Below are 27,388 nucleotides of genomic sequence, written 5' to 3' on the forward strand. Positions count from 1 at the left end.
ACATTGTCATTCCCTACATTTCTGGTCTGTCTGAGAAACTCAGGAGGATCTTCTACAAACACAACATTCCGGTACATTTCAGACCCAGTAACACTCTGAAGCAGAAACTGGTCCACCCTAAGGACAGAATACCCAGACACAAACAGGACAACGTAGTGTATGCCATTCAGTGCAGTGAGGAATGCACGGACTCCTATATTGGGGAGACAAAGCAACCGCTTCACAGGCACATGGCTCAACACAGGAGAGCCAGTTCCTCAGGCCAGAACTCTGCTGTCTACCTTCATCTTAACAACAAAGGACACTCATTTCAGGATTGCAACGTATGCATTTTAGCCAGAGAGGATCGTTGGTATGAGCGAGGAGTTAAAGAAGCCATTATTGTCAACCTGGAACGGCTATCACTGAACAGAGGTGGGGGTCTAAGACATCATTTATCAGCCACCTTGGCACACTTCCCAGACAACTGAATGCACACCAAAACCCAGCTGTTTTCAGTGACTCACAGGAGGACAGAGAGAATCAGCATTCCATTGATCACCCTAATGGGCAATCCATTCATCATCCTAATGACTCTCGAGGCCGTTCACAACCAGCCCCCAGTTGACCCACACCAACAGGATGACTCAATGACACCTTAGATGAGCTTTTCATCCATGAGAGGATAAATACCTGATGCTCCCTACCAGTCAGACAGAACTGAAGAAGCCTTTCGGATGAGAGGTGAAACGTCTTCAAAAATCTTCAAGCAAGTCCAGTTGCTCTCTTTTACCACCCACAGTTTACCATTACCTGGATGACTGAGAATCTTCACAGACACCTTTACAGTCTCAACTTTTTGATTTTTTTTTACTTTTTTTTTCAAAAATTGAAGGTTTTTTTTTAAACTTTGAAAATAAAATTCATGAGGTAATACAACAAATAATGTGCTATTGTTTTGAGTGCAATACATATCAAATAATTTACAAATCATTGTTTTCAGTTTTAATTTCAAGTCTCACCTTTTTCTGACTGGGCTTGTATAAATGTGCTTATAATTTTGAATAAGTAAAAATTTGTCATTTGGTAAGCAGGCCCTATTATGCTTCTTAATGGTTGGTTTGTTAATGAAAAAATTTAACAAGATGTTAATTAAATGGTACGATAATCCAACATCAAGCTTTGTTCACTAGCATTGCAAATGTTTACTTACAGTAAATTCAGCTCTTTCAGCATCATGTGGAATATTGCAAACAAAATTTACAGCACCATCACGACTGGATATCTGTCTGATTTCATTTAGATGTCCTTGGAATTTGAACTCTTGCTGTTCATGATTATTGTTAGTTATTGTTGCTCTTGCCTTTACTGGCACTCCTGTCAGTGATTTACCTTGTGGGTCCTTCACCAAAACCTAAAAAAAAAAATGAGCAAAAAGCTAAAGAACTGCAGCATATCCAAAAATGTTTTTAAAAAACAGCTTATGTGTTCTCCATTCACTTGCATAATTTTATTAGCTCTTAACTGACATGACTTACTCTGATGATGTATGGTAAAGATGGCTTGATGAAAGGAGGAGTTGCAGTCAGACTCAGGGTAAACGGACCAAGAACAAATTTCAAATGTGACAGAACTGCCTCCTGGGAGATACCACCTGACCATGAAGGAGACATTGCACTTGCAGTGAAAATGGCATGCATTTAAGTACATTTTTGTGAATGTGATGAGCAACAATATCATTTGAAATACCATTTAAGAGTAACGAGAAAAGTTGCCACAAATCAGGGGCATTACAAGACAAGCATTCTGGTAGCTAATAATAATTCCTTACATACACCAGACTATTTTTATTATAACTGTTGTCTGAATTTGACAGAGAAGTTAGAGACTGCTGTGTGCTGATTTTCATGGAGATCTGGCTATCGGACAATATCCCAGATTCTGCTGTCAGGTGTTCTATTGAGATGTGTTACCCTACGTCTTTGCACATGCACAGACAAGTTTTTTTGAGCTCCATTTCCACGCCCATCAGTTCATGCTACCTTGCAATGTTTTTGGTCATATTTAAGAAGGAAAATAGTCCTAAAAGGTTTACTAATTTTAAGCAGAAACTTAATATATATTGTTAGTAACTAAATTGCCATTTTTGCAGTTTGCTGAAGACTTTAAGACAGGAAACAGCAGCAGAACACAAACATCTGCACAAGCAGTTGCAGAGGCTCGAATGCAAGTAGCTTGTGCACTGCTTGAGCATAAAGGTTAGTGGCATCAGACATAAAAGCAGAAGAAACATTTCCTTCAAATGTCTATCAAAATATGCTACCTTTAAATTTATATTTCAGAATATGAAAATAGAGTATCAAAACATGCTGTCCATGCTCTGACAGTGCCCTTGGAGTAACTGGAGGTGTAAAATAGAATGTGTATCTACGGGGAGGATTATTTGATGGAGAATACTCATCTCATTATCTCTAGCTGCTTTATCCTGTTCTACAGGGTCGCAGGCAAGCTGGAGCCCATCCCAGCTGACTATGGGCGAAAGGCGGGGTACACCCTGGATAAGTCGCCAGGTCATCACAGGGCTAACACATAGACACAGACAACCATTCACACTCACATTCACACCTACGGTCAATTTAGAGTCACCAGTTAACCTAACCTGCATGTCTTTGGACTGTGGGGGAAACCGGAGCACCCGGAGGAAACCCACGCGGACACGGGGAGAACATGCAAACACCGCACAGAAAGGCCCTTTCAAAATGGCAGAAAATCTAATGAGGTGGAAAAGTATGTCATAGGGTGTGTTGGAATCGTCTAGCTCCAAGGATTCCAACGGCAGCAGACTTATGAAAATCAGACATACGGATCAAAAGTTACGTGCATGAACGCATGTAAGAATGTGATCAGTTGGTGGCGTTAGAGCGTGAGACGTACCAACATGAAACTTGATGAAATCAATCAGGGTCCACTCCTCTATCAGTGTACCACGTTTCATGACTTTACATCTTACGGTTTGGCCTCCTGAAGGAAAAATCTGTTTTTTGCGTCGAGCGCCCATTCATTTCAATGGGGAAAATTGTTTTCGAAAAACGCGAATTATGGGAGAACGACAAGGCGTATCAAAAAGCTGTATACAAGCACCCATCTGCACTACAGGTGGACAAGTGAGAAGTGGAACAGCGTCTCTAACTCGGAAGCCCCGGGAGGAGTAGCGGCTCAAAAAAGTGGGTGAAAAAAAATAACTAGAGACAATTCCCCTGTGGGAATTTGTGAGAGTGATGCAGTGCGCGTAGCAGTCGCTATTGCAGGAGCTGCACTGTACTGTGTGACTTGCCATGAGGCTACAAGCATGTGTCTCTCTGAGAGGGAGCAGCCCCTCCCTCGTGTGTGTGTGTGTGTGTGTGAGAGAGAGCGAGCTGCCCCTCCCCCATCCGCGTACTAAGCACAGAGACACAGAGTGTCACACAGAAAGTGAAGGATTTTCTCAGAGTGCTCCCTCCAAACAACGGGGATTTACACGAAAACGGAAGGAGATATTCACAAAATTCTTTCACATTGAGCGCCACAAGGCTCTCCTGAACACATTGATGTAATTTTCTTTGTCTGTAGTTTAAAAAATGAGGACAATAGAGCTAGTTAAAAACAAGTGACTTTTCTGATTTTGCAGTAAAAGCGCTGCCACGTTTATAATGGGAGTCTATGGGGCAGCGCACCTGTCCTCTCCTTACTTTCAGGCTTCTCATTCAAAAATTGCAAATTCTATCGTGCAGGTAGACACATTGTGTGAATCAGGACAAGTGTGACTACAACTTTTGAGAAAATTATGTGTGTAGAGTGAAAATTGTGGCTGAAAACACAGTTTATAAATGAGAAAGTTAGAGCCTTTTTTTTCAGGCTGCCTGCACTCTAAATTCCTGAGCCACACTGGTGTGTAACGCGATAGACACCCATTATAAAGTCTGAATTTCTCCAGGTTTGCTCATGGTGTTTGAGCTGGGACTGATCCAAAAGTATAGAACCTAGCAAAAAAGTTGAATGCCAAATCCACACAGGAGAAGTTTGTCTACGTTTTAAAGTTTGAATCATGTCTCTAGGTGAAAGCATGCCAGAGCAGCGGAGGTTTGAAAAATGTTGAAAATGTGCGTTGTTTTTCAATTAATTCCATAGAAATGAATGGGAAATTTTGGACGATTTTTTCGCGACTATGTCGTGAAAAAATCATATTTTGATGAACAAAGTAATAGCGTAGCGAGTCCAATCGAGCCGCACATTTTGATATATTGTTTGTCTGTGTGTGATGTAGGGGTCGCCCGATAATCGGCCTGGCCGATATATCGGGCCGATATTCTGCATTTTTAGGGTTATCGGTATCGGCCATAATTTCTACCGATATGCCGATAACATGCCTTTTTGCAGCCATTTCGTTCCTAACGCGACTGTCACTGCACGTCCTTTCCTGCACTCGCCTCTCTGAGTTCAAGAACACGGTCCCGCCCACCACAACATCTGATTTGTTTGGCACAAGAGATATAGCCAATCGACACGCGCAGCTAAACACTCTGAACTGTTTCAAGGCGCCCGTATCAAGGTAAGGACACGCTGCTTTTGCCGCAATAAGTCACAAACACACAAGTTGCAAAAGCACAACATCATTATATGTTTACATTCTTTATCTACTACTCATTAAAATTGTCCATTTGCATCTGTGTAGCCAGGCAAACTTAGCTTACGGAAGGAAGCACTTGAATTAGCCTACAACCAACTAGTCTCGCTGAAACAGCATAACGTAGGCTGCAGTCATTTTTAAATCCCCGTCTGGAAACGTTGTGAATGTGTCAGTAGTTCTACTCGAACAGTAGAATGACAGCCATTCGGAGAGGTGGTCAAGGCAACTTTATAAAGCGCTGTTTGAACATTTAAACAAGCCAGGTGTGACTAGTATTTATAATTCTTGCGCAAGTGATTCTCCTCGCTAGCGCTTCTGATTCGGAAAGCGATATACTCTTAACGGAGCAGCCGCTCCTAATAGGGAGTGATAGCCTACTTTACTGTATGTTTGATTTTACTTTTTAAAAAATGCTGCAGGCAGCTCCCTACACTTGGTTTGTTATTTAAAAACTACTTGAAGTTGGTAAGTCTTACTTAGTTCTTAGTGTAAAAGAATCCAGAGTGTATTTTCATTTATTTTCCACTGAAAATGGTGAGCTGTAATATAGTAGGGAGTGATTTTATTTTTTTTATTGGTGAATATTTTATTATTTTATTTCTCATTTTATTCTAACTAATGTTTGACTTTATTGTACAAATGCTGCTGGCATCTCCCTGCACAAAATTTCATGTTCAATTTTACAATTAAACATACATTTCATGGATATGAAGGTCTTTGTCAGTGTGTGCTATGTTTAATTTCATGTGAATTATAATGTTTACATTTATCGGTTGCACATATCGGTTATCGGCATCCCAATTCCATAATAATCGGTATCGGCCCTGAAAAAAACATATCGGTCGATCCCTAGTGCGATGTATGGTTATTGGGTTATTCGAAATCGAAATTTCTAGAGAGTCTAGGTACTGCTTCACTAATAATAATAAGAAGAAACACAGAAGAACAATAGGCACTGCATCACTAATAATAAACGGATGGAGAACAATAGTGTGCTCGCTTTGCAAGCACACTAATAAAGCTGTATTGAAAATAATGTGGCCTGATCAAGCAAGGATAGGTTGTGAGTAGGCATGAGGTTGCTTCTTTGTTTTATTTTTCACTGTTGAACATGCAATTTTGTTCACAAAAGTACGAAGCAACAACCAAATAAAGCTGTATTTAAAATAAATGGAGGCCTCTGTGTGATGATTTTAAACTTGAAAAGGCTTGGTTCCAGTAAATATTTTGTTTCTTACAATCACTGTACCCCTTCAAATTAAAGAAAATTTTAAGGAAAAAAAGACAACTAGCCTAGGTGGCACGGTGGTGTAGTGGTTAGCGCTGTCACCTCACAGCAAGAAGGTCCGGGTTCGAGCCCCGTGGTTGGCGAGGGCCTTTCTGTGCAGAGTTTGCATGTTCTCCCCATGTCCGCGTGGGTTTCCTCTGGGTGCTCCGGTTTCCCCCACAGTCCAAAGACATGCAGGTTAGGTTAACTGGTGACTCTAAATTGACCGTAGGTGTGAATGAGAGTGTGAATGGTTGTCTGTGTCTATGTGTCAGCCCTGTGATGACCTGGCGACTTGTCCAGGGTGTACCCCGCCTTTCACCCGTAGTCAGCTGGGATAGGCTCCAGCTTGCCTGCGACCCTGTAGAACAGGATAAAGCGGCTAGAGATAATGAGATGAGATGAGACAACTAGCCTATTTGAAGAACAATTAATCACCTAACACATGTATGTACAGACACAACACATTAAAACAGGATGACTGTGGAACTCAAAACATTAACGGTTCTAGTATTACTCTATGCACATCATATAATATGCACATTTCCAGAGCCTGATGAAGGCTCTGGAAAGACTTGTTCTGGTACATCTCCACACACTGGTGGGGCCAGCTATGGATCCCCTGTAGTTTGCCTACCAGCCAGGCATCGGGGTGGAAGATGCAGTCATCTACCTGCTTCATAGATCTCTCGCTCAACTTGAAAAGGCAGGAAGCACTGTTAGAATCATGTTCTTTGATCTATCCAGTGCCTTCAACACCATCCAGCCGACTTGTCTGAGGAGTAAGATGGAGGGCGCAGGGGTGGACCATCTTCTTACCTCGTGGACTATGGACTATCTCACAAACAGACCACAGTATGTGAGACTAAAGGACGGTGTGCCAGATACCATTCTTTGCAGCACAGGGGCTCCACAGGGGACAGTCTTGGACCCATTTCTGTTCACACTTTACACTGCGGACTTTAGATGCAATACCTGTCATCTACATAAGTCCTCTGATGACTCTGCTATTGTGGGCTATATCCTAGATGGTGATGATGGCGAGTACAGAGAACTGATAAGGGACTTTGTGGACTGGTGCCAACGGAACTCCCTCCAGATCAATACAAGTAAAACCAAGGAACTGGTGGTGGATTTCTGCAGGACGAGGTTCTCTTCACTTACCCCAGTGAGCATTCAGGGAAAGGACATTGAGATCTTTAGGAGCTACAAGTACCTGGGTGTTCATCTGAACAATAAACTGGACTGGACTGATCACACACACACACCCTGTACAAGGAAGGCCAGAGCAGACTCCACCTGCTGAGGAGGCTCAGGGCCTTTGGAGTAGAGGGTCCAGTTCTGGACTCTTTTTATGACTCTGTGGTGGCATCAGCCATATTCTATGGAGTTGTCTATTGGGGAAGCAGTATCATAACCGTAGAGAGGAAAAAACTGAACAAACTGATTAGGAAGGCAGGATCTGTCCTGGGCTGTGCACTGGACTCAGCTGATGTAGTGGAGGAGAAGAGGATGTTAGCCAAGTTGTCATCCTTAATGGCAAGCACCTCCCATCCACTGCAGGAGACAGTAGCAGCACTGGGCAGCTTCTTCAGTGACTGGCTCCTCCATCTGTGGTGTGTTAAGAAGAGATACAGCAGCTCCTTCCTCCCTACTGCTGTAAGACTGTACAACCGGCACCTCACCAAGCACAGCACCAGACACTCCTCACAATAATGAACAATACTGTCCAGATCACTTCTACATCCATAGAAACCCCTCTGAACATATACAGTGTGTGCACTGACTATCAGCATCCGTACTTTACAGCAAACTGCTAGCTACACATGGTTAAAATGGCGCTTGTGCAATATACCGACTTACTTGTGCAATACTATCTGGGTAATACTGGTAATAATACCTGTGAAATACTTACACGTGCAATACCACCTTTGTAATACACTTATGTTAACTATATATCTGCAAACCATTTAATTTATGCAAATTTGTTAATTTTTTTTAATCTCTAAATTTGTAGTTAATTTCTTATATATGTATGTTTAGCCAAGCGGTTACTTCCATTGATTTCTCTCAATTTATATATATATATATATATATATATATATATATATATATATATATATATATATATACACACACACACACACACACACTTTTTTGAATACTTAGTACTTTTGCAGTACTTCACTGCCTTATCTTTTTCTCTTTATATATTTTGCTGCTGTAACAATGTAGTTTTCCCCTTGTATCTTATCTTAATTAGTAATATTAACTGTAAAATAAGAAACTGAAGTATATCAGTAGGTGATTTCCTAACTCTCATATTGCCATAGTTTTCAAATAGCCTACGGACAATGGTGCTTGAAAGTTTGTGAACACTTTAGAATTTTCTATATTTCTTCATAAATATGACCTAAAACAACAGATTTTTACACAAGTCCTAAAATTAGATAAAGAGAACCCAGTTAATCAAATGAGGCAAAAATATTATACTTGGTCATTTATTTATTGAGGGAAATGATCCAATATTACATATCTGTGAGTGGTAAAAGTATGTGAACCTCCAGGATTAGCAGTTAATTTGAAGGTGAAATTAGAGTCAGGTGTTTTCAATCAATGGGATGACAGTCAGGTGTGAGTGGGCACCCTGTTTTATTTAAAGAACAGGGATCTATCAAAGTCTGATCTTCACAACACATGTTTGTGGAAGTGTATCATGGCACGAACAAAGGAGATTTCTGAGGACCTCAGAAAAAGTGTTGATGCTCATCAGGCTGGAAAAGGTTACAAAATTATCTCTAAAGAGTTTGGACTCCACCAATCCACAGACAGATACATTGTGTATAAATGGAGGAAATTCAAGACCATTGTTACCCTCCCCAGGAATGGTCAACCAGCAAAGATCACTCCAAGAGCAAGGCGTGTAATAGTCGGCGAAGTCACAAAGGACCCCAGGGTAACTTCTAAGCAACTGAAGGTCTCTCTCACATTGGCTAATGTAAATGTTCATGAGTCCACCATCAGGAGAACACTGAACAACAATGGTGTGCATGGCAGGGTTGCAAGGAGAAAGCCACTGCTCTCCAAAAAGAACATTGCTGCTCATCTTCAGTTTGCTAAAGATCATGTAGACAAGCCAGAAGGCTATTGGAAAAATGTTTTGTGGATGGATGAGACCAAAATAGAACTTTTTGGTTTAAATGAGAAGTGTGATATCTCATGCTGTTCAATCCTGACAACAAGAACTGAACTGAACACTGTAAATGCTTGACACGTATTGCAAATAAAATAAGAGTGTTTTCCTGGCCAACGGTAAGGGTAGGGTTGACAGGTAGCCTATGAGGGGCCTAGCCCCTGGGCCACGGGTGTTGATAAAGCGCCCCTGCGGACATGGAGGAGACCGAGGAGCCTGTGGTGGACGACCCTGCAGAAAACGCAATTTCTTCCAGTAATGAAGTGCACCCCTGGCCCTACATACGTGATCACTTCAGCTTTGTAGAGAAAAGGGGTGACAGTTTCATTATGCAATGCAGATTGTGTGCCCAAGAAGACAACCATTGCGGCATACAAAATACCATTGCGGCCACTTATAGGGAGGAAAAAACATCTATGCTGTCTTTCTTTGCATAAGGCAAACCTCACGGAAAAATCAAAAGACTAATTACCATTCGGTTTATTGAGGTGCACAGCAGTGTATACATAGTTGCAACAACTCACATAAAACAAAACAAAGACTGATATTCGGTTGGTTGAGCTGCGCAGACTGCACAGGTTTCGAGCTCGAGCTTGGTTGGGGTTGGGGTTGGTTTGCTGGCAGCTTTGTCCCCCCCAGTTTTTTGTCCCCCCCAGTTCAAAAAACGTATCTGCGCCCCTGATCATAATGTTTCCTTTCCATAGTAAAACCGACAATAGGCTGGTTATATTCCAAAAATAGTGGATGGCATTGCTAATGTTGAAGTAGCAACCTGTTGGTACTGTAACATAACGGTAACTAGTCTGTTATTCAGTTGGCTAATCATGCAAGCAAGTTAGCTCGCCAACCTGACGTGATCAGTCCTCCTACCATTCTACATCCAACAGGCCAGAAAGGAATACTAAGCAAAACAAATAATGTTTGAATTGAATTGTTCAATAACACAGTGCACACAGGCAAGCTACGAGATTTCGGTGCAACATTTCACTTTCATATTTCGTGTACAATGCTTTGTGTGTGGTCAGGGCGATGTAAACGACATGACTGTGTGTATTGACCTTTTTTGTTTGTCTCAGTTTTAATGCAGCATTATCCTAAGCATTCAATTTGATACACTTCCTTTAAATAAAACATCTGGGTTGAGATGTACATATATCCTTGTTTCCTCTTCTTTTTCATTTTTGCACAACACAATGGAGGCAGAAAACACCCATTGTTAAAAGTAACGTTTTACTTTTACTCAAAGTACATTTTAAATGATCTACTTTTTACTTTTACTTGAGTAGATTTTTTGTCTGGTAACTTTACTTGTACTTAAGTAAAATTTCATCAGAGTAACAGTACTTGTACTTGAGTATATTATTTTAGTACTCTTTCCACCTCTGCTGAGTTCTACAGTTTGCTGTGCGCCTGAGAATGTAAGCCTTGAGTTTGAGACATTTTGACACTGTGCCCAAGTTTCTTAGTGCTTTTTTGCTGCTCTCAGTTTTTGGCATCTCGTCTGTTATTTTTTGTTACTGAGACCTTGTATGGGACCTGTTTGGTGCAAAACCTGCATTATTTGGAATTTGCCAGATCTAAAGTAAAGGTCTGCAGCTACCTTCTTGTGATTGTATCTCTCTACAACTGGGGCCTGTTCATCCACTGGGGTGGCTCAGGGGATCTTACATTGTCTCTCAAGCTAGAGACCTGGGTTCAAATCCCAGTCTGCCTGACACTTGTTGCAGTGGGTCCAATACTTTGAAGTGTCACGTTAATGTATGAAAAACAAACATACAACACACAGAGAGATGCATGCTGTGAGTCACTCACAGAGCAGTTTACATAACTCAAGAATGTCTCTTGGAAGCATTTCTAAACAACTGCAGATTCCTAGATATTGGGAGGTGTAGCCACTTTGCTTGAAGAAAACTCAAACTGTCATCCTTGGCTGAGAGGAAATTTGTTTAGATGGCCAGAAAGAGCCAAGGCACAGGTTCAGCTTCCTGCCAAAATTGACACCTTCAAGCTCGACTAAATTTGCAGCTAACCATGTGGACAAAAAAAAAAGTCTAGTGTCCATTGTCCACAAAAAAGCCCTGGAATGCTGATTCAGCTGATCACAATACACATTTGCACAGTGTGATGGTCCATTTCAGTTGTCCCTGAGCCCAGAGAAGTTGACGGTGCTTCTGAACACAGTTGACATAAGGCTTCCTTTTTGTACCGTAATGTTTTAACTGGCGATTGTAGATGTAACTCCATATTGTAGTGCTTGACAAAGGTTTGCCAAGTAATCCTAAGCCCATAAGGTTATATCAGCTATAGATGAATGATGGTTCTTGATGTAGTGCCATTTGTGGGATCAAAGATCATGGGTGTTCAGCTTAGGCTTGTGCCCTTGCCCTTTACACACTGAAATTCCTCCAGATTCTTTGAATTGTTTAATAATATAATGCACTATAAGAGGGTGAAATATCCATAACTACCCCTAAATTCACCTGTCCCAACTTTTTTCCAGAATGTGTTGTAGGCCTAAAATTCAGGAATGGACATACACTATATTGCCAAAAGTATTTGTTCACCTGCCTTGACTCACATATGAGCTTAAGTGACATCCCATTCCTAATCTATAGGGTTCAATATGACGTCGGTCCACCCTTTGCAGCTAGAACAGCTTCAACTCTTCTGGGAAGGCTGTCCACAAGGTTTAGGAGTGTGTTTATGGGAATTTTTGACCATTCTTCCAGAAGCGCATTTGTGAGGTCACACACTGATGTTGGACGAGAAGGCCTGGCTCTCAGTCTCCGCTCTAATTCATCCCAAAGGTGTTCTATCGGGTTGAGGTCAGGACTCTGTGCAGGCCAGTCAAGTTCATCCACACCAGACTCTGTCATCCATGTCTTTATGGACCTTGCTTTGTGCACTGGTGCACAGTCATGTTGGAAGAGGAAGGGGCCAGCTCCAAACTGTAAAAACAGTCTGCATGCCTAGGTGCTTGATTTTATACACCTGTGGCCATGGAAGTGATTGGAACACCTGATTCCAATAATTTGGATGGGTGAGCAAATACTTTTGGCAATATAGTGTATATTAACAAATTAAATGAAGTTGTTCAGACATAAGAAATATTTTGGGTTTATATACTGTCTGCAATGAAATACAAGTTAAATAAAGTAAATTTAAAACTCATTGCTTTCTTTTTTATTTGCATTTTCCATACCATCCCAACTTTTTCTGATTTGGGGTTGTATAATTTTTCATTATTTATGTGTTGATTTCAGAGTTGCCCCAAAATAAATTAAAACTTGTGCACCAAATTCTTTTTTTTTTATATTGCAGATGTATGTTGTATAGTCATTCCGTCACAAAAAAAGAAATCATTGAAACCCCAGTATTGCAGTGACAATCATGACTATGATGACATTCATGTCTGTGTATCTAAACTTATGACTAAATCTCTTGGTGTATTTGTATCAAAGTCAACAATCAAGAGAAGGCTACACTTGTACAGTTCTGGAGCAAAGTCCTCAGGACAGATGAAATATACAGTGCTCAGCATAAATGAGTACACCCCCTTTGAAAAGTAACATTTTAAACAATATCTCAATGAACACAAACAATTTCTAAAATGTTGACAAGTCAAAGTTTAATATAACATCTGTGTAACTTATAATGTGAAAGTAAGGTGAGTAATATGACTTAAGGCCAATTTATGCTGACAACGCAGTCCTTGCAGATGGTGTCGCAGATGGCGTCTGTGTAGCCCCCCCACCTTCACAGATGCTCTGCGCGCACCTCCCAAAAATTGTGACCACCGCAGAAGCCTCGCAGACAGCGTCACAGACAAGAGGGCTCTGATTGGTCCACTCTACATCCGCTGTACACGCACTTCCGCTTCCCTACTTTCCTGGTTTGTTTTGTTTTCACTACCGCCATTTTTAAAAACACAAGCGAAGATGGAGCAGCACGAAGAGCGGTTGATCGAGGAAGTGAGGAAGTACGTACATCTATACGACTCCAGTTCTAGTCATTATAAGTAACCGGAGGATAAACACTCCACTAACCACACCCACCAACTACTCCTAGCGATTTCACGACTTCGCGCCCATTTGCGTTGTGGCGGTGAATAACATCACGCACGCCTATTACTCCCTGCTCAACGATAAATTACAACTGTCTGTGAAAAGCTATCTGCGAAAGCCTTGTCGCAAGAGCATGCAGAGGCCCTTAGATTACACATTTTTTGAGTTTTACTCAAATTAGGGTAGTGCGAAAATGAGTACACTCACCAACAAAAACTACTACATCTACTTTGTATGGCCTCCATGATTTTTAATGACAGCACCAAGTCTTCTAGGCATGGAATGAACAAGTTGGCGACATTTTGCAATATCAATCTTTTTTCCATTCTTCAGCAATGACCTCTTTTAGTGACTGGATGCTGGATGGAGAGTGATGCTCAACTTGTCTCTTCAGAATTCCCCATAGGTGTTCGATTGGGTTCAGATCAGGAGACATACTTGGCCACTGAATCACTTTCACCCTGTTCTTCTTCAGAAATCCAACAGTGGCCTTAGATGTGTGTTTAGTCATGTTGGAAAAGTGCACAATGACCAAGGGCATGGAGTGATAGTAGCATCTTCTCTTTCAGTATAGAGCAATCGATCTGTGAATTCATGATGTCATCAATGAAATGCAGCTCCCCGACACTAGCAGCACTCATGTAGCCCCACATAAGGACACTGCCACCACCATGTTTCACTGTAGGCACCATGCATTTTTCTTTGTATTCCTCACCTTTGCGACGCCATACAGTTTTGAAGCCATCAGTTCCAAAAACATTTATCTTGGTCTCATCACTCCAGAGTATAGAGTCCCAGTAGTCTTCATCTTTGTCACCATGGGCCCTGGCAAACTCTAGGCAGGCTTTTTTGTGCCTGGGCTTTAGGAGAGGCTTCTTTCGTGGATGGCATCCATGCATGCCATTCCTCTGCAGTGTACGCCGTATTGTGTCACGGGAAATAGTCACCACAGCTTGGCTTTCTAATTCTTTAGATAACTGCAGTGAACTTGCATGCCGATTTTCTTCAACCCTTCTCATCAGAAGACACTCCTGTTGAGGTGTTAACTTCCGTGGACGACCTGGACGTCTCTGTGAGATGGTTGCAGTTCCAGCTTTCTTAAATTTTTGTACCACTTTTGCTACGGTATTCTGACTGATAAGTAAAGCTTTGGTGATCTTCTTGTAGCCTTCACCTTTGTGGTGTAAAGAAATAATTTTCTTTGGGGAATTCTGAATAGACAAGTTGAGCATCACTTTCCATCCAGCATCCAGTCACTAAAAGAGGTCATTGTTGAAGAATGGAAAAAGATTGATGTTGCAAAATGTCGCCATCATGCCTAGAAGACTTGGTGCTGTCATTAAAAATCATGGAGGCCATACAAAGTACTAGAAGTAGTAATTTTTGTTGTGGGGTTTACTCATTTTTTCACCACCCTAATTTGAGTAAAACTGAAAAAAATGTGTAATCTAAGTTATATTATTAACCTTACTTTCACGTTATAAGTTAAACAGATATTATATTAAACTTTGTCTTGTCAACATTTTGGAAATTGTTTGTGTTCATTGAGATATTGTTTAAAATGTTACTTTTCAAAGGGGGTGTACTCATTTACGCTGAGCACTGTAGATCAACTTGTACCAGAATGATGGGAAAAGAAGAGTATGGAGAAGGGAAGGAACTGCTCATAAGCCAACGCTTATCACTTCATCTTATGGTGTGGGCATGTATGGCTGCTAGTGAAACTGGTTCCCTTGCATTTATTGTGACTGCTCACAAAAGCAGCAAGATGAATTCTAAAGTGTACAGGGCTACATTCTTTGCACAGATTCAGCCAAATGCTTCAAAACCCATTAGAGGATGCAGATGGACAATGACCCAAAGCATGAATTAATTTAAACTCCAAATCCTCTTGTAGATGCCTAAAATAGCAATAACTTTATTAATGTTCTAAATATTTATGGACCTGACTGTGCATTATTTACAGTCATACAGTCAAGCTGAATCATAGCTATGCCACAGCTATGCTGATATTCACTTTAACTCTTGCACTCTTGCTCCTGTGATATTCACTTTAACTGATATTATTGACAATATTGCTGATACTCACTTTAACTCTTTAACACTCTTGCTCCTGTGACATTGCTTAATTAATGTAATACATTAAGAATCTTTTAATATACCCACATGTACACAAGGAGAACATGTGAAAGTCTATGCAAACAGTCAACCAAGGCAATTGACTGACAAGAACAGTTGATAGGTCTGTGGCCCAGTGTAACAATGTACTGTATCTAAAGATGCGTCTGTCACATGTTAATAACAAATGAGAAAATCAAACATGTAATCAGTTTGCAAGACTTACCGGTAGTCTCCTTTAGCAAAACAACCACACGGAGGAAATGATTGTTCATTTCCCACAGGTTCTGAGGCCCAGAACCTACCCTGGACAGAGCATGCTTGATGTTTAACACAATATCCACTTCACCATCTTCCATCTGAAATAATGAATAACCTCATAAAAGTCATCTAGTTTAACTGTTTCTGTATTTACTTACTTAGTTCATTCTTAATTATAAACTTAGGGGATTGCTGTCATCACCTTATAGAGGTTTAATGTTGATGGTATCATGACCACATCATGATTATTGATGTATCCGAACCGTATGTAGACATTTGCTGAACTGACTGGTTTCCCACCGACATATCTGCAGTGAAAAAAAAGTAATTAGAATAAATATTTGCTCAAGTTTGAACAGTTTTTATTTTCTTTTGGTACCCTGTCTGATAGGAAAACAGTTTATTGTAGCATTTGGCATGTTTACAATAATGGTTTCCTCATGGGGTCAAACTGAAGAGTCCTTGAAGGTGCTAGAGGGAGCCTTTTCTTATAATAAATGGCTACATAGATTACATGGAGGTAATACTCAATTTGCCAAACAGAAAAATATATTGTTATGTAACATTTGTAGGTACACTGTCTGATGTCATATCAGTCGATTCAGTGGACCAGAAACCCACTTGGCAAATATCTTCAGTTTGAAGGCCTCAAAGTTTGCTGTGCTGATGAAGTTTGCTTCTGGCTGGATGAAGACTGAGATGCTGGGTAATACTGAGAAACAAAGGTTCACCATCATTTACAACATGAACAGCCTACCCAATAATCTGAATGTTGCATTTAACTGTAAAGTAGCAAGTACCATATTCTTTGACCTCAAATTCAGCCACAGCAGTTGTAGTGAAGTTAGTAATATAAGTGGCCTCAATTTTCCAGACCCCAAACCTGAAGATGGAGTATTTGCATAAGTTACAAACTCATACTAGCACAAAACACTGTCATTGACGGCTGATTAATAATATAACAAAGCCACAAAACTTATTCATACTTAGGTTTCAAGGGTATTTTGAATGGTGGAAGCAATGGTTTCACACCAATGATGTCATTCATCTCAATAATTTCCACTTTGATGCCATCTGGGTCCTACAGGAAGCAACAAAATAGGTATTCAGATTGATATATGTGGTTAATACAATATTAGAATGTGGGGGGAAAAGCTCACCTTGAATGTGAGGAGAACAGGCCTACTACTCTTTCTCAGCTCCTCACTCAAAGAGTACACTCGCACTGCAACTGCACAACCATAACAGTGAGAGAATTTACAACCCCGATTCCAAAAAAGTTGGGACAAAGCACAAATTGTAAATAAAAAAGGAATGCAATGATGTGGAAGTTTCAAAATTCCATATTTTATTCAGAATAGAACATAGATGACATATCAAATGTTTAAACTGAGAAAATGTATCATTTAAAGAGAAAAATTAGGTGATTTTAAATTTCATGACAACAATACATCTCAAAAAAGTTGGGACAAGGCCATGTTTACCACTGTGAGACATCCCCTTTTCTCTTTACAACAGTCTGTAAACGTCTGGGGACTGAGGAGACAAGTTGCTCAAGTTTAGGGATAGGAATGTTAACCCATTCTTGTCTAATGTAGGATTCTAGTTGCTCAACTGTCTTAGGTCTTTTTTGTCGTATCTTCCGTTTTATGATGTGCCAAATGTTTTCTATGGGTGAAAGATCTGGACTGCAGGCTGGCCAGTTCAGTACCCGGACCCTTCTTCTACGCAGCCATGATGCTGTAATTGATGCAGTATGTGGTTTGGCATTGTCATGTTGAAAAATGCAAGGTCTTCCCTGAAAGAGATGTCGTCTGGATGGGAGCATATGTTGCTCTAGAACCTGGATATACCTTTCAGCATTGATGGTGTCTTTCCAGATGTGTAAGCTGCCCATGCCACACACACTAATGCAACCCCATACCATCAGAGATGCAGGCTTCTGAACTGAGCGCTGATAACAACTTGGGTCATCCTTCTCCTCTTTAGTCCAAATGACACAGCGTTCCTGATTTCCATAAAGAACTTCAAATTTTGATTCGTCTGACCACAGAACAGTTTTCCACTTTGCCACAGTCCATTTTAAATTAACCTTGGCCCAGAGAAGACATCTGCGCTTCTGGATCATGTTTAGATACGGCTTCTTCTTTAAACTATAGAGTCTTAGCTGGCAATGGCGGATGGCACGGTGAATTGTGTTCACAGATAATGTTCTCTGGAAATATTCCTGAGCCCATTTTGTGATTTCCAATACAGAAGCATGCCTGTATGTGATGCAGTGCCGTCTAAGGGCCCGAAGATCACGGGCACCCAGTATGTTTTTCGGCCTTGACCCTTACGCACAGAGATTCTTCCAGATTCTCTGAATCTTTTGATGATATTATGCACTATAGATGATGATATGTTCAAACTCTTTGCAATTTTACACTGTCGAACTCCTTTCTGATATTGCTCCACCATTTGTCAGCGCAGAATTAGGGGGATTGGTGATCCTCTTCCCATCTTTACTTCTGAGAGCCGCTGCCCCTCCAAGATGCTCTTTTTATACCCAGTCATGTTAATTACCTATTGCCAATTGACCTAATGAGTTGCAATTTGGTCCTCCAGCTGTTCCTTTTTTGTACCTTTTAACTTTTCCAGCCTCTTATTGCCCCTGTCCCAACTTTTTTGAGATGTGTTGCTGTCATGAAATTTAAAATGAGCCAATATTTGGCATGAAATTTCAAAATGTCTCACTTTCGACATTTGATATGTTGTCTATGTTCTATTGTGAATACAATATCAGTTTTTGAGATTTGTAAATTATTGCATTCCGTTTTTATTTACAATTTGTACTTTGTCCCACCTTTTTTGGAATCGGGGTTGTAATATATGCACATAAATACATATATTCATATATGCACATACTGGTCTCTCTTGATATGCTCACATTCATTTACAAATATGACATTTCCTGTTCACTATACAACACTCACCTTGCTGTTCAGGCGTGTATAGTGGTTTATCAGTCTGGATAAAGAGAAAACCATTGTTACGAATGACTGGTATTCTTATATCCTTGGTGAAGGAAGTAGATTTGGCCTGTAGGTGGAGATGAGTGACCTTTTTCTCAATGTTTGGGAAAACCTGTGGGCAAAGAGTAAACCATTTTAAAAATGAGATGCTGAGAAATACTGAGAAGAAATTTAATATGTCATATGTTCTGCATTCATGTACAAAACACACACACACACACACACACACACACACACACACACACACACACACACACACACACACACACACATAAAATGAATGATTCAGTTCAGTCAAACTTTATTTATATAGTGCTTTTGACAAAGAACATTGTCACAAAGCAGCTTTACAGGAATACAGGAATGTATAAATTCTGGATATAAATTTTACTTATATGAATTTATAAATTCATCACTAATGAGCAAGCCATAAAGTGACATGAATATCTACAGAGCTGAATGTTATGTAAAACATTTTGCTCAGAACATTAACAGCTGTTAATATTATTCATAAGTGGCAGACCATCGTATATCAAAGTTTGACTTGTGACTTATGTGATTCACAGTTTTGCATAAGCTCAGTTTTAAATAGAATAATATATTACTCCATGTAATATGTCCATGTATCATGGACATTACTCCATGTAATATGGCTTGTACTTAATTGCCATACCCGTAAAGTAGCTGCAGCTTGGTAATTATTTTTGGCATTGAGGTTGAGAGTCTGAGATGCAAAAATTCTGCCTTCAGAGCCCAGACTGTCCTTAAGTTCAAGGGTCACTGTGGTTTCTTGGTCATAGCCGAACAACTGCACCACCACAGTCTCTGATGCATCTAATCGTAGAACTTTGGGTGCTGTAATGAAGTACCTAACAAAAACTGAATATTAATCTTCGTGTAATAAGGAAATTGGAAACCAGTGTTTTGCATCACAGTAACAGCAAGCTTATTCCCAGCAATAGGTGGTACACAAAATGTATTACTGTCCAAAATAATAATAATAATAATAATAATAATAATAATAATAATAATAATAATAATAATTTGCAGTAGCACTTGCCTTTAGTAATGTTGTAAATGGAACACTGTTTATAAATAATACTGTAGACTATACACTTACGTTTTCTGCTGAGCTTCAGTCACCGACTGCACATATATAACACAAAGCAGAAATAAAAGACCCATCATAGTGCTGTCTTAGATCCTCTCAGTGAAAGATAAAGCTCAGAGCAACAGTGCACTTTTTGATTACTTTGCTTGTTTTCAGTTAATCATGAACTAGAGTGTCTCATGATGCTAGAACTTTCAGAAAATGCACCTTTGGACCTTGGTCTAAGCACCACACATTGAAACCCAAAAGTAGGCTCAATGAAGTTATTTAAATGGTGTAACTGTGCAGAATTATTTAACATGCACATATCATGATATAAACTTGTCTCTATTCTACAGCATTATTATTATTATTATTATTATTATTATTATTATTATTACAAGACAAGGAAAAAAGTTGACTGCTGTTCTTGTTGCTGTTCTTGTTAATTTCACACAACTTTATCAATGTAGTATTACAGCACATTTCAAAGGTTCATGGTCAGTGTAAACTGACACTAATAATTTATGTTTGTACCAAAAACAATGCTTTAATGTCCAAAATGACCTAATGTAAATGTGGTTCACTGGAGACAAATAAAAGTCTATGGGCATATTTGCTGTGCCACTGGGGTTTTTCAGTGTTGTGCAAGATGTAATCATATGACTTTCTGGGCACCACCTAAGTTATGCTATTGATTGACTGGAATTGAACAAATTGTTCCTAAGTATGTAGCAGAAAATGTAACACTTACAGTTGAATGGTGATATGACTTCCTAGATCTACTATTAAAGGTAGACTAAAATTTATTATGTAGTATTTCTCATTTTAGGTGCCTTTTAGGTGTGATTATATTGTTTAAAAATTAAATGAACTTTAAAATTAATATTATATTAAATAATGGATTATTATTAATGTTAACAAAACAATAGGCAGAAATAAGCATATTATACTAAAAGTGATTAAGCAACCATTTATTAGCATACAATGTGAATAGTGAAGTTTATTTCAGCAAAGTACATAATATAATAGAGCCAATTATTATTATTTATGATTTACATACAGTACATACACAAATAAAGTGACTGTTCAGTAAATTCCAGAATTAGATTTTAAAATTATATTCACATTACTTTACAAAACTTACACAGATAATTTACAATTTTGTGCGCCTCAACTTTATTGACTGGCCGTCACATGCAGGTCAATAGGTGGAGACAATGAGGCTCAGTGCGTCTTCATTTCTGACCAGTTAAAATATTCCATAATACATAACGGTAGCCTCATCGAGAGTGTACATTCACTGAGGGTTTTATTTAAAAAAGTGACTTTTTCGGTCACTTTGGTGACCTTTGGTGGGACATGTTACATGCTCTCACTGCTTTTTAACACTAACAATTTTGCATGCAAAGATTAATCAGTTACACACTGACTGACCACCTCATCGACACTGCGCGCTCTTGCATTACCCACATATAACAGATATCAGTAGACTCAAGGCTTCTCAACACTCTCTGTCATCTCTGAGAATTCAACCACAATAAACGTACAAAACCTCACTTTCGTGCTCACGTCAGTACTGTCACAACTTGGGCTCCTCATGGGCCCTGTGCATCAAATACACCGAGTCTCCAACATATATCAAAGAGCATGAACAACATAGCATCCACTAAGAGGATGTGCAACTTCAAACAGCGTCATGTGCTCGATGAGGCTTAAAAGTTTGAAAGCAGAGGGACACTTTCACACCTCACAGCACCATGGTGGGTATGTGGTGCACCAGCGAAGCCGGGTGAGGCACCGCTGCCATCTGAGGTGGAGGAGGAGGTGAGGGGTTTTGCAGCCCCACCACGGGCCCGGCACTAGGTGGACGGTGCCTTGCGCTTTTCTGGTGCGCACGAAGGCCTGCCAGCTGTGAGTAGGCACTCTGGCACACGTGGCACTTGTAGGGGCGCTCGCCGGTGTGCAGGCGCACGTGGTTGCGCAGCGTGGATGACTGACTAAACCGACGGTTGCAGAAGCGACAAACGAAGGGTTTGTCGAGTGTGTGGATGCGCATGTGTGAGCGCAGATTGCTGCGTGAATTAAAGCCGCGGTGGCAGATCACGCAGCGCATGCGGCCCGCCGTGCCCAGGGACGTGCCGGACAATGAGGTGTCGCACACGTGGAAATCTTCTAGGAGGAGAGGGGAGAAAGTGAATATCAGTCACAACTTGAACAGTAATAATTGTTAGGAATGTATCTAAAATATGTCTAAGTTAGAGAAAATTTATGATGGACTTATTCTCACAAATGACAAACTAAGATCATGAAAAATTGCTCCAAACACGTTTGTTATTCACTGTCTATAACAGACACCCAATTTTAACTCAAAGTACAGGAGTAGCCCTAATGAAATCCTGAAGTGGTATCTTACCACTTTTATGCTTCTTCTGATGTTCATCGTCCATGCCAGGAACCCCAGGAATACCTAAAAATGTATTATGTGAATTCCCATACCATACCAGCAGTTCCTGATCTGGTGGTATTGTCTAAAGAAAACAAAAGATCAGAAATCATTATTCAGAAATGAAATGTACTCTAAAAAGTATGACTTGATTTTACTGAAATGTAGATATTACCTACAATCATAATTAGAATTGTAACTATATTTATATTTATAACTAAATTAACTAGGATTGCCAACATATTTGTTAATATTCATATTTATTTATTTATTTATTACCTCTACCGCTTTGTAAAATATGCTGCTTCCAATCTGCACCACCTCTAGGTTCTGCTCCTGCTCATTCCGAGCACACTTAATGTAAGTCATCCAGCTGCGATGATCCTCTTGACTGGCATCAATGAAGTAGCGCACTGTCCCGTCCTCATTGAAAACCTGAGAACAAACGTGAACAAATTAAGAGTCAGCTGACAATAAGCGCTGTTCACTGGCATCCGAATGACTTCTGCTGCCCTTACCTCCCACATGAGGTTGTTGTTCTTAAAGAGGTCTACATGTTCAGGTGCAATGACCCTGCCAGTGAAGGGTCCCATCTCAGTGCCTGCCTTGATCCATGTCTTGGAGAAGATGCCAAGACCCTCACCAGGGATGGAACTCTGTGCAATGATCACCTCACTGGGCAACACAAGGCTTGACAGTTTCTGCACCTCTGCAGAAAGGATACACAAAATAAAGTTTACAACTCAGTGATATTCAGGCAAACTTATATAATCTATAAAGTACTTGTAGATATTTAAATATAAGGATATTTAAATCTTAAAAAGTGTATCTAAAAAGCCAACGTATGCTGGTTTTCAGACATTTTTGGGAACCACAGTTTCCATTCATCAAGGACTGTACTGAAAACAGAGGCAATATTAAAGATATTAGCTAAGAGGAGTTTACAGCCTTTAGCAATACTTAAAAAGATTCTGTAAATAAATACATAAATAAATCCTACAAAATTAAAATCCAGAAATTAATAATAAAATGAAGCTATACAACACACACGTGCAAACCGTGCATTCATCCATACACTAGTTGTACCTACCCACGTACTTATTCTACTGAAAACGCCTTTGAATTAATATGTTTCAGCAGAATAGTATACAAATCCTTCTGCACGGTTTGCTCCAACATCTCACCATAGTAAGCCGGGTCCAAATGAATATAAAATACTCTTTAAAACCACGAAAAGGGTTATTTATCATGCTTTCACACAATTTGAAAGAAATGCCTCATTTCATACTCGTTATCCATTAAAGGACATTTCAGCAATAAATCTGCACTGAAAACGGGGACTTTTACATGTCCAGCGGATTTAAAATGGAAAAGAGATTAGCTGACCTGGTGAGAACATCACACTGTAGTAATGTCGGAACGGTGAACTTTAGAAACAGAGAATCGGTGAAGATGCGAGCGGAGAGAGAGAGAGACCTATCTATTGGCTGATGAATGAAAACTGTCCTGGACAATGGACATTTTCTTTGCCTGTAATACTTTCCAGGGTGTACCCCGCCTTTCGCCCGTAGTCAGCTGGGATAGGCTCCAGCTTGCCTGCGACCCTGTAGGACAGGATAAAGCGGCTAGAGATAATGAGATGAGATGAGATGAGATGAGACTTTCCCATTAGAAACTTTTTTTTAGGTCAAGCTCAGAGTTAACCATATGAACTTAACAGCCTTATTTAAGTCTTCTCTTATTCGTCTGAGGAAGCTCTGAAGGCATAATGAGTTTTTTTTATGTGTAGCGAAAAATATAACAAAATAAGAAAAAGAGCCCAACTCTGATTTACTGTTAACACTTTGTTGGTGATTATTTTTTCTTCTGTACAACAAATGTATAAAGGAATGAAATCATAAAGCATTTAATTCATTTAGTTTGTACATATGAAGCTCATAAAAATACATTTGGGCAGTCTCAAAAAAGGACTTTTTTTGCTTAATTTTTGGTTCACTGGGGAGCTTTTATTGCCTAGTCCTTCAAAACAATTTTATAGAACTGAACGAGCTGAATAATCACTACCACCACGAATAAAACTGGTTAAAACCACACAGAGAAGTTTTGGGGAATGGTATCTCTTTCAATAACATTTTGGGTACCTTTATTTTTACTGTTTTCATATACAACTGTTTAGAAAAAAAATCATAGACAAACTTGTATGAATGTCGGAATTGAAAAGAAGCGACGGATGAAAGTGTTAGCTGATGGTGTGAAAGCAGTGATGCGGGACTCACCTCCGGAGAAGGACTGTGCCAGCACCTCCGCGGTGAAGGCCGTTTTGGGTCCCGCGGCGCTGCTCTTCTCCTCGAACAGATGCTCTCCGAGCGCGTTTCTCCAACGGCCGTACAGGAAACTGTGCAGGATGTCTGAGGTGATGATGTCTGACAGAGCCAGAGTGTGCGGCTTAAATCCAGCCTTCAGGGCCAGCGCTTCAGCGGGCAACACGGAACCCATAATCTCTAATCTCACTATGATTTTACACCCTTAAATTTAAAATGTCCCTTATTTGGAAATAAATCGGTAACTCAACAGGATAGAGACTGTTATTTAAACAAGTATCTATCTATCTATCTATCTATCTATCTATCTATCTATCTATCTATCTATCTATCTATCTATCTTTATTTATTTATTTATTTATTTATTAAGAAATCTCTGTTTAAACTCGATCTGTCCTGTTGGTGTGCAGTGCTGAAAATGTTTCTCTTTTGCAGGCTCCCGGTGGGTTTTATATCTGCGCTAGGGTCTGACCTGCGCTAATTAGTTATTAATGACCCACCCCTTGTATGCTGTGTGTCTGTAGACTTGTTCTAGCATTGGGGGGGAAACGCACGCTATTTATTGAATGGCCATCAGGCGGGGGCAGTGTGTGTGTGTGTGTGTGTGTGTGTGTGTGCGTGTTCTCAACATTTAGCCAGTACATTTTTACTAAAATAAGCAGTCTCTCTGTCACACTTTTGAAAATGGCCCACACTGGCTCTTCTGGTAGGAAAAACGCTCAACATACCAGAGACACAACATAGAATCTCAGCATGAAAACAAATTGGACGATGGATGGATTAACAAAAAATGATGCCACTTAAATTTTGGCAGAAACGTCTAAAAAAAGTTAGAAGTTAAGCAGTCTGACAGCCGAGCTTATTTAATTGACTGCGATGCGGTAGGCTATATTTACAGCAATTATTGCTGTCAGGAAAAAGATAACGGCAAAATAATAACGCAAGGATAATTTAAAAACTAAAAAAAGTTAAAGAAATGAACACAGAAAAGTTGTAAAATATGAACATGAGTTCATATTTTACAACTTTTAAATGTATTGAAATTTACCAATAAACGCTTCAAACTATTGTTTTTTCCCCCTAATCCAAGATTAGATTAACAGGAATATACACAGTTTTGTGGACTGAAAAAAAGAGCAGCACATCAACAAAACAACAGAAGGTGATATCCAGCACCTAGTGAGCATATCGAAATTAAAAGTACATATTCCAGCTGAATAGATTTTAATGAGGTTCTTAAGCTCAGTAATATGTAAAGCCGTTTGGGTCAAGTCTTTTATTTCGTTCTTTTTCAGACCAAAGTGATTTAATATTCATGGCTATTAATTTAAAGTCTTTAGGTATTCTAAGAGGGGAATATGGGCTTTTTTTTTAAAATAGCTCCACGTCTTTCTCTCTTCTCTTTTTCAAGGTTGATGGACTGAGCTTAAATGGGCAGTCCCCCCACCCCCCCCCAACAGGGAGGACATCTTTATTCCATCCACCGGCTTCCAGAGTTTCCCATTCATGTCTCTCCGATATAATGTCGGCCGCAAAAATCAATCTTTCACGGTGTTCTTTGAGAACGATTTGACATCCATGCAATCTTCTCTTTTTTTTCCCCTTTGGGAAGACTACAAGGGGAATGTCCGAAAAAAAAAGTCTGGTCAAGGTTGGGGTCTGGGAAAGAGGAGAGGGTGAAACGGGACATGAGAGCAAGAGTGGAGAGAAGAGGTGCGGCGCTGAAGCGGACCTCGGGGCGAGAGAGAGAGAGAGAGAGAGAGAGAGAGAGAAAAGGTGAGTGGCAGGGCATGAAAACAGATTAGGACTCAACAGCTGCTTTTTGAGGGACTCCCCCCCCCCCCCCCCGTGAATAGGATTTACACACACTTAGACTGATTTATATTTATTGCAGTTAAGTATTTAGCACTGTTATTGGGTTCATAGAAAATGTAGACTCCATAGGATATTCTTGAAAATCTGAAATAAAAAGCTGACATGAGGCAAGCAAATATAGTTTGTCACTTAAAAAATCTACATAAAATCTTCCAAATTCACGTTTTTAAAATAAAGCTCTGAGACTGTGAAGGAATGGACATTGCATTGCATGTCGCATATTAAGAATTTATAAATAAATGTTCAGCACGATTTTTGTATTTGTAGTTGTTACCACAAATGCGCAAAAGGCAGATAAATTCTGAAGTTTGGGGATCAACCAAACTGTTCACACAGAGAACATTATCTTCAATCTCCGTTATCTTCAATCTTCTTCGATGATTCTTAAAATTGTTATCGAACGCTACTGCAATGATCATGGCGTTTGCACCACACATATGACTATTATCCTCTTGTTCCTACTGATTAAAAAATATTAGCCATAGGACTGAACACGCTCAGAAATTGATTATGGGCAGTCGCATATATTTAAGTTTAGATAGAAAAACACCTGTTTGAGGAAAATAAAACACTAATTATTCAAAGTTTCGGAGACTAAATGAGACCCTAACATTCTGCAAAAGGACAGATGACAGATGAAATTAACTTAAACGGAACGGGTGGGAAAAGTTGCTTAGAAAGTACTGCCGAGAACGGAGAAAGGCTTTGCACTGACGCATCTTGAATTAATATTTATTTTGATAATTAGATGCAAATGATATCGTGGATATAAATGTAAGCCTAATAATAGCTGGATAAAGAGACGTTCTCCTTGCGCGTAATGCACTTAGCATTCATAGCCTTATCCTGCTTCCCAGAGCGCTTCAGGTTGCACAAAGCAGCAAGCTGTTTCGGGCTGCTTTTATCACAAAAGAAAGGGGACAAAAATCCAGGAATAATAGAGATTTGCAAATGTTTTTCAACTGATCTGACTCAAGGAACACTGGATATTTTTTTTCAGGCTAAGAAAAATAGAAGAGTCTGCCTGCAAAGCTGAATCGGGAGCGTGGAGAAGAGGTGGGTTTTTTTAATATGGTTGGATATAAAATTTAATT

At 39.8% G+C, this 27,388-nt stretch overlaps 2 protein-coding genes across 2 annotated transcripts in view; both read right to left on the reverse strand.

Annotated features, from left to right (window-relative positions):
- Positions 1–21,254, reverse strand: part of c5 (complement component 5) — a 182,741-nt gene extending 161,487 nt beyond the window's left edge. Inside the window, exons 1-12 of the mRNA XM_060907120.1 lie at positions 21,213–21,254; positions 19,683–19,708; positions 19,236–19,431; positions 18,524–18,674; positions 16,709–16,779; positions 16,535–16,629; positions 16,349–16,431; positions 16,170–16,260; positions 15,751–15,856; positions 15,514–15,646; positions 1,518–1,633; positions 1,193–1,393 (exon numbers count right to left, since the gene is read on the reverse strand). Of these exons, the coding sequence (XP_060763103.1) occupies positions 1,193–1,393; positions 1,518–1,633; positions 15,514–15,646; positions 15,751–15,856; positions 16,170–16,260; positions 16,349–16,431; positions 16,535–16,629; positions 16,709–16,779; positions 18,524–18,674; positions 19,236–19,431; positions 19,683–19,708; positions 21,213–21,254 (1,311 nt within the window). The remainder of the gene's footprint in view (positions 1–1,192; positions 1,394–1,517; positions 1,634–15,513; positions 15,647–15,750; positions 15,857–16,169; positions 16,261–16,348; positions 16,432–16,534; positions 16,630–16,708; positions 16,780–18,523; positions 18,675–19,235; positions 19,432–19,682; positions 19,709–21,212) is intronic.
- A 148-nt stretch (positions 21,255–21,402) lies between these two features.
- prdm12b (PR domain containing 12b) lies at positions 21,403–24,594 on the reverse strand. The gene is made up of 5 exons (XM_060907754.1): positions 24,375–24,594; positions 22,617–22,807; positions 22,378–22,533; positions 22,069–22,183; positions 21,403–21,827 (listed from the first exon to the last, which is right to left on the reverse strand). Exons 1-5 carry the CDS (start codon positions 24,592–24,594, stop codon positions 21,403–21,405), a joined length of 1,107 nt encoding a protein of 368 aa, XP_060763737.1.
- Between the last annotated feature and the right edge of the window lie 2,794 nt (positions 24,595–27,388).

Source organism: Neoarius graeffei, chromosome 24 (assembly GCF_027579695.1).
Source record: "Neoarius graeffei isolate fNeoGra1 chromosome 24, fNeoGra1.pri, whole genome shotgun sequence".
NCBI classification, from domain to species: domain Eukaryota; kingdom Metazoa; phylum Chordata; class Actinopteri; order Siluriformes; family Ariidae; genus Neoarius; species Neoarius graeffei.

Coding starts and splice junctions, on each gene's coding strand:
- prdm12b (XM_060907754.1), bottom strand. CDS start 24,594: ATGGGTTCCGTGTTGCCCGCTGAAGCGCTGGCCCTGAAGGCTGGATTT. Junction 22,808..24,374: donor GGCACAGTCCTTCTCCGGAG/GTGAGTCCCGCA, acceptor TCCTTTCTGCAG/AGGTGCAGAAACTGTCAAGC. Junction 21,828..22,068: donor TCAGAAGAAGCATAAAAGTG/GTAAGATACCAC, acceptor CTCTCCTCCTAG/AAGATTTCCACGTGTGCGAC.